Here is an 11003-nt window from a genome sequence, read left to right on the forward strand (position 1 = left end):
ATTAGGTTCGGATATCTGATCAGCATAGATGAGTTGGACAGAAGGGTCTGTTTCAGTGCTATACATCTCCATGACTCTCTGACTCTATTGGGGCTTTCGGTAATGGTAGTGGTTTAACTTGAACCTCAGACAAGGGGAAAGGTTGAGAAGGAGAGTCCTTCATGGTAACCAATGTCTATACAAAGACATCAGCATCAGAAACATTTCTGGTAAACAATAGCACTAAAGCTCCAGTGTAAGTCCAGAGTTCAGATACAAAGGGCAGATATCTTTGTATAAACAGTCTCCCACAGCCCAGATTAAAGCAGAGTGAAGTCTAATGAATACGTCCGCCTTATACATTCTGGATTTGATCCTGAACACATTAGAGATTGAAATACATCTAAAAGAGTACAAGTCATAACTCAGACCATACTTAGTTTTACATAATCGGTTCTTACAAACCCTGCCTCCAATGTTTGGCATGTATTTAAATTGGGATTGCAGTGAGGTTTTCTACACAAGTGGGAACTCCATTCTATATATTCTGCTAAACAGTTCTTAAGATCCAGCCAGACAACACTGTTTAAGCCCAAAACCTTTGATAACACCTTTGACAGGAAGCAATTCAAATTCAGTAAAGTTACTGAGAGATTCTTTTGTAATGATCCCTACCTTAGCACTGAATCCTAGAGCTGCAAGCATTGGACAGGAGAAATATATTCCAACAAAAGAGACTCTGGGTTTGACAAATGCACACGCTACATATATCTTGATTTGGTTTATCATTTATGAACAATCTTTAACTTGAAATGCTTTCTTTAACTGCATTTCTGATAGAATACACTGAATTGTAAATAGTGGGACTATGGATACAATGGAGAATTCATCTGAGGTAAGCAAGCAAGAACTCAACTGTGTGGATAATAGAGTGTTCAACTGTGTGTATTTATGGAGAAATTGGCTGTACGTGTAATGGGGTACTGGTTGTTTGTGTAGGGTACACAACGGAGCATTCAATAGTACTTGAAATGGAGTTCTTGATTGTGTGTATATGGAGTATTTGACTATATGTATATTCAAGTATTTGACTGTATGTGTAACCTGACAGTGCATATATCAAAGAAAGAGAAAGTGAGGACTGCAGATGCTGGAGATCAGAGTCGAGAGTGTGGTGCTGGAAAAGCACAGCAGGTCAGGCAGCATCCGAGGAGCAGGGGAGTTGACGTTTCGGGAAAAAGCCCTTCAACAGGAATAAAGGATTTCTGATGAAGGGCTTTTGCCTGAAATGTCGATTCTCCTGCTCCTCGAATGCTGCTTGACCTGCTGTGCTTTTCCAGCATCACACTCTTGACGCATATCAAAGCATTCAATTGTGCATACAAGTTTGTCTTTGTATTTGAATTTTCAAATGTGTTTAAAATGGGGTATTCAATTGTGTTTGCATGTAATAGAGAACTAGGCAAGGTGTGTAATGGAATAGTCAACCTTGTGTGTGAAAAATATTCAACAGTCTGTGTAATGGAATTTTCGATTGAAATGTCGACTGTGCGTGCAGCAGAATATTTGTCTCTGTGAGTAATTGAGAACTCAACTGTTTGTGTAATTCAATATATGTAATGGTTTATATTATAGAACACTATTGTGCAAGATGTCTTGGTGAGCTGCTGTAGAACTATGGAGACATATGACACTCAATTAAATCTTGTTGGTGATCTCCCTTTAGAACTGCAAACAATTTTCTACACTTTAGCTTTGTTTTATTTTCTGAGTTTGCCACCAACAACTTGCATTTATATAGCACTTTGAATGTCATAAAACTTCATAATTCAAACTTCATAGCACGTTCACCTATTGAAGAACTTAAAGACAGCCCTCAAATAAGGTCATAGAGATGTACAGCACAGAAACAGACCCTTCAGTCCAATGTATCCAGGCTGAACAGATATCCTAAATTAATCTAGTCCCGTTTGCCAGCATTTGGCCCACATCCCTCTCAACCCTTCCTATTCAGATGCCTTTTAAATGTTGCAATTGTACCAGCCTCCATCACTTCCTCTGGCAGCTCATTCCATACATGCAGCACCCTCTGCGTGAAAAGGTTGCCCCTTAGGACCCTTTTAGATCTTTCCCCCTCACCCTAAACCTATGCCCTCTGGTTCTGGACGCCCCCACCCCAGGGAAAAGCCATTGGCTATTTACCCTAACCATGCCTCTCATGATTTTATAAACATCTGTAAGGTCAGCCTCCGATGCTCCAGAGAAAACAGCCCCAGCCTGTTCAGCCTTTCCCTGTAGCTCAAATCCTCCAACCCTGGCAACATCCTTGTAAATCTTTTCTGAGACCTTTCAAGTATCACAACATCCTTCCGACAGGAAGGAGACGAGAATTGCACATAATATTCCAAAAGTGGCTTAACCAATGTCCTGTACAGCCACAACATGACATCCCAACTCCTATGTTCAATGCATTGACCAATAAAGGAAACCATAACATCTTCTTCACTATCCTGTCTACCTGCGACTCTGGTCATTAATGATTAGCTGGTGGTAACTATTAAAACTTTACATTCAGTGAATGAGCTAAAAGGGTCCTCACCTAATAATGTTATCGATATGTTCCTGGGAAATTGTATCCAGAGTAATGTTGTTAATTTGTAAAATCTGGTCTCCTGGGAATAGCTTTCCCTCTCCAGGACCACCTAAGAAGCAAAATGAAGTCAGCATATTTTTGAATGGAGCATTAGTTGTCCCTCACAGAAAGAGGAGAAAAAGCTGAAAGTACATGGGAAGCTCATTAGCAAATGCAAAGGATAAAAAAAACACACAGATAATTATTCATACTTTTTTTTACAACTGCACATCTTGCTGCCTGAAGCTTGTCTCATCTCAATGAAAAGGGAATGATGCATTTCTCAGATTGTGGAGAGAGAGAGAGAGAGAGGTGGATTGTACCTGTTTGGGACTTTCTTATAGAGAACTAGGGAACACAGATAATGTCAATGGGACTAAGGATTCTTGTGTGTGTTGAATAATCACAGCGTAGAACCAGCAGACCAGCATGCTAGAAATCATAAGGAAATTGATATTGGACCAAGGACAGGAGCTCACCAAAATAACCAAAGCAAATCTGCCTGTGTGGAGTTTCTACGTTCCCCCTCCATGTCTATGTGGGTTTCCTTTGGGTGCTCCGGTTTCCTGCCAATCCAAAGATGTGCAATTTAGGTGGACTGGCCATGCTAAATTGCCCCATAGTGTGTAGGCTAGATGGGTTAACTGTGGTAAATGTGGAGTTAAGGAGATTGGGTGAGATGCTGTTCAGAGGGTTAGTGCAGACTCAATGGGCCGAATAGCCTCTATCTGCACGGTAGGGATTCAATGATGATTCTATGAAAATAATGAACAAGTTAAAGGCATGAAAGTGTGACAAATCACCCAGAGCAGAAGATTCCATGCCAGAGTTTTAAAGGAGAATTGGTGCAGACAATACATATACCCTGACTGTAACCTGTCAAAGCTGAGGAACTGGTCCCATAGACTGAAAAATTACTCATGTCACTCCAACAGTTGAGAAAGGGAGAAGAACTGCATCAGAGGTCAGATCAGTTTTCCTTCGTGTGAATCCAAGGAAAGTGATGGGACCACACGGAGTACCAGGCCCTGCACTCAGAGCGTGCGCAGATCAACTGGCAGAGGTCTTCTTGGACATCTTGAACCTCTCCCTGCAGCAGGCCACTGTCCCTGCCTGTTTCAAGAGGGCCAACATCATCCCTGTGTCTCAGAAGGCTCGTGCAGCATGTCTCAATGACTACCGCCCAGTGGCCCTAACTTCAATAGTCATGAAGTGCTTTGAAAAGCTGGTCATGGCATTAATCAACTCCAGCCTCCCCACTACTCTTGACCCACTCCAATTTGCCTATCGAACCAACAGATCCATGTCAGATGCCATATCACTTGCCCTTCACTCCTCCCTAGAACATCTTGACACCAAGAACAGCTACGTGAGAATCCTACTCATTGACTACAGTTCAGCTTTCAACACTATTATTCCCTCGAGACTGATTACTAAACTTAGTGATCTCAGACTAAGCCCCACTCTCTGCAACTGGATCCTCAGTTTCCTGACCCACAGGCCACAATTAGTGAAGACTGGGGACAATATTTCATCCTCACTAACACTCAACACTGGAGCCCCTTAGGGTTGTGTACTCATCCCCCTACTGTACTCACTGTATACCCATGATGCGTCACCAAATACCAGACTAATGCCATTTACAAGTTCGCTGATGATACCACCATAGTCAGTCAAATTTCAGATGGTGACGAAACAGACTACAGACAGGAGGTGGAGGACCTGAAAAAATGGTGCACTGAGTACAACCTAGCTCTCAATGTCGGCAAAACCAAGGAACTCATTATTGACTTTCGGCACAGAGTGCACATTAACAGCACAGAGGTGGAACGACTGGAGAGAGTCAAGCTCTTCGGAATGGTCATCCATAACAAGCTTTCTTGGACTCTTCATGTGGGTGCACTGATTACAAAGGCCCAACAATGTCTCTTCTCCCTCAGGCAGCTGAGGAAATTTGGCATGACGGTGAATATCCTTGTTATATTTTATAGGTGCGCCATTGACAGCATTCTGTCAGGACTTATCACTGCTGTACCAAACAAGATTTGGAGATGTGGTGAACTCGGCCCGGATAATCATAAAGGCCAACCTCCCATCTATAGAATCCATCTATCAGGCCCACTGTCAAGGAAAGGCCGCCAGCATTCTTAAAGATCCATCCCACCCTGGCAATGTTTTTCTACAACCTCTACCATCGGGAAGAAGGTACAGAAGCCTGAACACACGCACCAACCGGTTTCATAACAGTTTCTACCCTACTGTTGTTAGAATACTGAATGAACTCACAAACTCTTAACATTCGCCTGTACCTGTGTTTTTGTTTTTGCTGCTGTTTACCTATTATTTACTTATCTGTGCTACTGAACTATGTGATCTGGCTGTATTGCTCGCAAGACAAAGCTTTCCACTGTGCCTTGGTACACGTGACAATAAATTACATTAAATTAAATTCAGAAGCCTGGTGAATTATAGCCCAAATAACCTCACATCTTGCATTGGCAAATATCTAGGCCTATCATTAAGGACAGAGTGGCTGAAGATGTAGCTAATTTTCAGCCGATCAGAGACAGTAGTAAAGGCCCTACAAATCTCTATGAACTTTTTTAAATACGTGAGGAGAGAACCTCTGGGTCCTAACGTCCACTGGTCATATCTCACCCCTTGGAAAAAATCCAGCAATGAGATGATAAGCCACTTTTATGATCTTATTGTGGGGTGGGTTCTTGAGGAAGGGGTCTCAGGAGGAGTTGGAGGCTTGGATTGGGGTGCGGATTTGAGGCCATTCCTTGCCCCCATCCCTGCCCCCATTGTCACTAGTTGGATAAAATGCAGGCTCTATTCCTTAACCTAGTTTGCAAGTTGTCATGGTTTCTCAGTTTGGAAATTAGGCACCTTTGTTGACCACCAGGGGGCAGATAATTTGGAAGGTGACGGGTTCAGGCCCTGAATTGACCATTTTGGTGGAAGTCAAGAAGGCTATCTATGGATCATTTTAATTAATTACCGAGGTGGCAGGAAGAGGGTGAGGGGCCAAGCCCATTATATCACCTTCTGACCACCTTCGGGGAAGAGAAAATTCCACTGTAAGTATTGTCACCATGGCAAAGCTGACAAAGTGTTGTCAGAGGACTGTGTGGGAGGAAGAGTGAGATGAGTCAGGGTTAATGCTGGAGGTGTTGAGATGGACTGTATCAGTTAAAAGCCCTGCCCCTATCAGACCCTCTTGAAAACACTTCAGGCCTTCCCTCAGATTAGATGACTTACAGTGTGGAAACAGGCCCAACAAGTCCACACCGACCCACTGAAGTGCAACCCACCCAGACCCATTCCCCTACCTTTAGCCCTTCACCTAACACTACGGGCATTTTAGCATGGCCAGTTCACCTAACCTGCACATTTTTGGACTGTGGGAGGAAACCGGAGCACCCGGAGGAAACCCACGCAGACACGGGGAGAATGTACAAACTCCACACAGAGGCGGGAATTGAACCCGTGTCTCTGGCGCTGTGAGGCAGCAGTGCTATCTGCTGTGCCAACGTGCCGCCCACATTGGAACCTCCATTCCCAGGGTATTTACCTGCAGTGACAGACCTCACACATACTGGTGTATCTTCTGAGACCATAAAGCCGTAGTCCAGAAGTGGATCTTTGATAATCTTCACTGTCACCTTCAAAGGGCTGCTCAGCTGGTTTGTGTTAGCAGCTGCTCCATCGGCTGGACCTTGATTTCTTCAATCACAAACAAAGCAAGAGTCGTATTTGTCAATCATTGTCAGTATCTTATTATTTTCCATATTATTTTCCATATTATTTAATCCACCTTGCACTCATCCTCACCGCACCCCTTCAATCCCCCATCCCCCACCCCCAGCCTGGACTCTGTCAGGTTCCTGCAAAATTCTCACTCGTAGCCTCTCCCCATCGCATTGGCTTTCTGAGAGCTAGGTCTGCTTCTCTGTATCCACCTCAAAACTGACACACCCATCCTCTAGGACAAGAGGGACCTGCCAAATCCAGGGTGAAAAATTCCAGCAAGCTGTTTCAAGAATGTCAAAGGATCAGAAGATTCTTGGTGAGTTAATAGAATCAAAGACAGAGGCTAAGAATCACAGAACGGCTGCCCTGTCCAAACTGTAGCAAATTGGTTAGGATGAGATCAAAATGTAGTTAGTGAATAAAACCAGGAAATTTTCAGCAAGTTTGGCAGCATCTGTGGAGAAATTTTCAGGTTAGTGAGTCACTGATGCACCCATTGAGGTGAATGATCAGTCCACGGTCTAGAATGGCGGAACAGGCTCAAAGGGCTGAATGGTCTGCTCAGGCTCCAATATGCCTTCATCAGAAGTGGATAAAGTCAGGGTGCGATTTCCCCTCCCTGGAGATGGTGAGGAAAAGGCAAATATTTGGCTGAGTTCACCCAGAGGCATACTCAGTCCCTTTCTCACCACCTCCACTCCGGGCAGGAAAATCCACGGTGGGCATCCTCAGCCTGCCAACAAGTGAAGCTTTTGAATCATCAGCTAATGGGCACTTTCGGGCCTCAGCCACTCATTGGCCTGAATACCCTCTCTCCCAGCTAATAAGAACAGGGTGTGTTTTCTTCACAGGGAACCTCCACTTGCCTCAATCTGGGGCTAATTGGGACAGGGAGAGGTTCTCATCCCATCCCCAATAGTGTCCCCAAAATACCCACTTACTTACCCACTGGTGAAGCTGGTCATGGTGTGCCACTTGTGCTTCCACCATACTCCCTGAGCCTACAAATCTCTGATTGGCCAGTTACCTGTGGGTGGGTGGTGGGCAGGGCAAGGATTCAGTGAGCAAGCTCCTGATTGGACAAAGGAGAAGCCCTTAAGTACTAAATTGATGCTCAATACAATGAGTGTTCATGCTGGGGTGATAGAGGGGGCTAGTAGGTTAATGCCCCATGAAGTCACCTATGCCTGCACTTAGTACTCACCACATTAAATCCTAGCCTTAGGGATGTACCAGGTTTTAAGCAAATGCAAGGGTAGAGAGTGGAAAGAAAAACCATGGGATGGTCTGTAATGAGATTGAAGGCTGGACAATAACAAAGGAGGGGTAATGGTGTTAGGCAAATGAAGTCAGAATGGAACAAATCAAGGAGCAAAACATGAATGAGGAAGAGGGATACACAATGACAACAGAGTCACTGCCACAAGATTGTCTGTTTTCCCTGGAGGCTGAGGGGTGACCTTACAGAGGTTTATAAAATCGTGAGGGTAAATAGATAAGGACTTCTCCATGGGTGGGGGAGTCCAAAACTAGAGGGCATAGGTTTAAGATGAAAGGGAAACAATTTAAAAGGGTCCTAAGGGGCACCTTTTTCACACAAAGGGTGGTGTGTGTATGGAATGAGTTGCCAGAGGAAGTGGTGGACATTGGCACAATTACAACATTGAAAAAGCATCTGGATGGGTATATGAACAGGAAGGGTTTAGAGGGGTAAGGCCAAGTGCTGGCAAATGGGACTAAATTAGGTTATCTGGTGCTCATTGACGAGTTGGACTGAATAGTCTGTTTTCGTGTTGCCCTGACTCTATAAATGATTCCGAGATCTGAATTATTGGCCATGGGATTTTGATCCAGTGCTGGGAAACTTTGAAAATTACAGTCCCACATATTACCTTGGAATGCCATCTTCTGGGACAGTTGTGAATTTGAAAGGCTTAGTTTTAATTTTAAAAGTTTGAGTGAATTCTCCCACCCTGATGTCATGAGAGTAATGACAAGTGTGGTGACAAAATAAGGTGAGAAAGGAAAAAAGTATAGATTTGCATCATTGCAAAAGAAGGTCTTGATTTGCCCTGCAACTTAGAAAGGTGATTTCGAAGAGGTGACGACCTTATTTCAGTGCATTTGCAGTTCATTAAAAGCCCAATTCGACCTACTTACATCGCTTTTCCAAAACACCGGTCCTCTACCACGAAATATAGACAGTGAAAATTCCCAACAGAAAGTTCAGTGCCGGTTCCTGACAACTACAACTTGTTGAAGACCCATCCTGCCATCACCCAATGCACTTCACACATCGACACAGGATGCTGACATGGCGGAATGACGCTCATTAACTTTAGCACCAGGTTACAGACTGTCGGAGACCATCATCACTCAGACTGCCAGCTGCTTACACACCAAATACAATTCATGCGCTTCGAGTAAGTGGTGATGTGTGAACATTAGAGGATCCACCACAGTCAATCAATCACACTATATGAGGATGGTCACAGTCAATTCAAGTGATGTAGTCTAGTGATTACAGGTGGGTCAGTTGAGGCATCAATCTGTGAGGGGGGTGGGCCAGCTTTTTTTTGCAATGAGACAAAGGGAGAGATTCAGTCTGACAGAGAGGGACACATGAGTGGAGGGAGGAGATGATGAACAGGAGAGTGTTATGGACCAGACCAGACCAGACCCTCTCAAAATATTTTAAGAAGGTAGTCTAGGCCCGAATCTTTTCTTATTTTAAAGACAGATGTAACGTGCCGTGTTCTGGACACTATTTACTGGTCAAACTACTTGATATTAAACAAGAAATTTGAGGGTGCATACATGGGGATCAGTAGTCGGCACAACATCGTGGGCTGAAGGGCCTGTACTGTGCTGTATTGTTCTATGTTCTATGTAAAACACAATGTATTCAAATGCTATAGTTAAAATACAACAAAAGAAAGAAGAACTTAGAATAAATTAATTCGACTGGAAAACTTAACAGAACAATAAATACAACAACTATTACTAATTAACTGTTTCAATATAGTAGTATTCCATAAACACACCTTTTGGCAAAAAGGCAAATTCAGAAAACAGATTTTGACTCACATGTAATCCAGCAACCTATGAAGAGAACCGCTAGCTTTTCATTATAATCAAGAGAGGGGAAAAATAGATTCCACTTTTTCAACATCACAATAGCAACCGATGCTGAATCTCAAAACTAAAAAACTAGAAATGTGAGAACTGGCCACACCCATCAGGCTGCACCTATTATTCCAACTTTAAAAAGAAACAAGGCCTCCCAAGTTGTTTACATTCTAGGCTCTCACTAGCCAATTCGGCACCTCTGCCTTAAAACTTTGCTTAATCGTAACCAGGACAAAACACACTTCCTTTAGCCACAGCATTATCACAAGAGGTCATCAGGTGTCGCCAGTGAGTGAGCGAGAAATGCTGAAAGGGTTAGCAGTTTGGGAGGCTGAGGTGATGCTGTGAGCCCTTGGGTGGGACACGATGCATGCAAGTAGTTCATGAGCCTTGGGAAAGGCAAGTGCCATATCCTGAGTAAGAGGTAACAGAGCGAAGATGGTGGCACTTGATCTTGCAGAGTGCAGAAAGTCTTTTGACTCTGTACACAGCACTGACCCACACTGCTCTTTATGCCAGGGTTGGTTGGCTTTGTTATGGTGTTCCCCTTTGGGGGATGGGGGAGGTGAGCAAGGATAAGGATTCCCATCCTCTCCACCAGACAGCCCAGCAGCACCTTCAGATCTCTGTCCTGGAAGGAGCTTGTCTTTCCCCTTGAGACCGTTTCCAGATCAAGCCCCTGCAGTGTGAGAGATCAATGCTGATTGGGAGTGTGAGAGATCAGTGCTGATTGGGAGAGTCTGAAGTAGTGGCAGCTGGGCTTTTGGGGCAGGGGTGGGTGGTACAAGGAAACCAGGACAAGATCTTACCTGGAGCACAGGATACACGATTTCATGAGAAAGGCAGCCAACATCTCAGGAGTATAATTAGTGAGGAGAAAAGTAGAAGACGATGTGAGAAAATTGATTGTGGGTCACTGTGAAACTCACTGGCCGTCACACTTTCAGGAGAAATCGGAAAATTCAGCCTGACATCACTGTATTGGAAAGTACAGGATGTTCAAAGGATGTTCATGACAAAAAGTTTAAAAAAATGTAATAGATCAATTCAAATCAGAGAGATTTTTGAAACAAGCACAGAGGAAGTCTCCTTGCTGGATGTGAATCTGATTAGAATGTTTTTGTTTTGTTGGTGGGCAACAAGATTCCGTGTGTTGAAGTGTTCCATGCAGACCCCAACTGGACGGCAACCATAGAGGTTACCATAACAACACCCCTCTGCAGGGATGGCCTGCTCTACCACTTATTAAAAATGTGAATTATAAACAGGGGACGTAGCCAGGCCACCACAAGGGGGTGGAAGGAGCAAGCCCTCTACACTGTGCCCTATCTCCAGCCCTCTCCCTGTAACCACACTACACCCAGCACAAACACACACACAAACACCTCTTCCCACCCTATCTCTTGCAAAAACGCCATCCCGTATTCCCAATTTCTCTGCCTCCGCCGATCTGCTCCCAGGAGGACCAGTTCCACCATAGGACACACCAGATGGCCTCCTTCTTTAG

At 44.1% G+C, this 11003-nt stretch overlaps 1 protein-coding gene across 1 annotated transcript in view; it reads right to left on the reverse strand.

The window, feature by feature from the left end:
* The window catches only part of LOC140492509 (FERM and PDZ domain-containing protein 1-like), a 43332-nt gene extending 36000 nt beyond the window's left edge, over positions 1-7332 (reverse strand). The window contains exons 1-3 of the mRNA XM_072591428.1: positions 7313-7332; positions 6189-6340; positions 2579-2681 (exon numbers count right to left, since the gene is read on the reverse strand). Coding sequence (XP_072447529.1) covers positions 2579-2681; positions 6189-6340; positions 7313-7332 — 275 coding nt within the window. The remainder of the gene's footprint in view (positions 1-2578; positions 2682-6188; positions 6341-7312) is intronic.
* Between the last annotated feature and the right edge of the window lie 3671 nt (positions 7333-11003).

Source organism: Chiloscyllium punctatum, chromosome 2 (assembly GCF_047496795.1).
Source record: "Chiloscyllium punctatum isolate Juve2018m chromosome 2, sChiPun1.3, whole genome shotgun sequence".
Classification (NCBI taxonomy): Eukaryota; Metazoa; Chordata; class Chondrichthyes; order Orectolobiformes; family Hemiscylliidae; genus Chiloscyllium; species Chiloscyllium punctatum.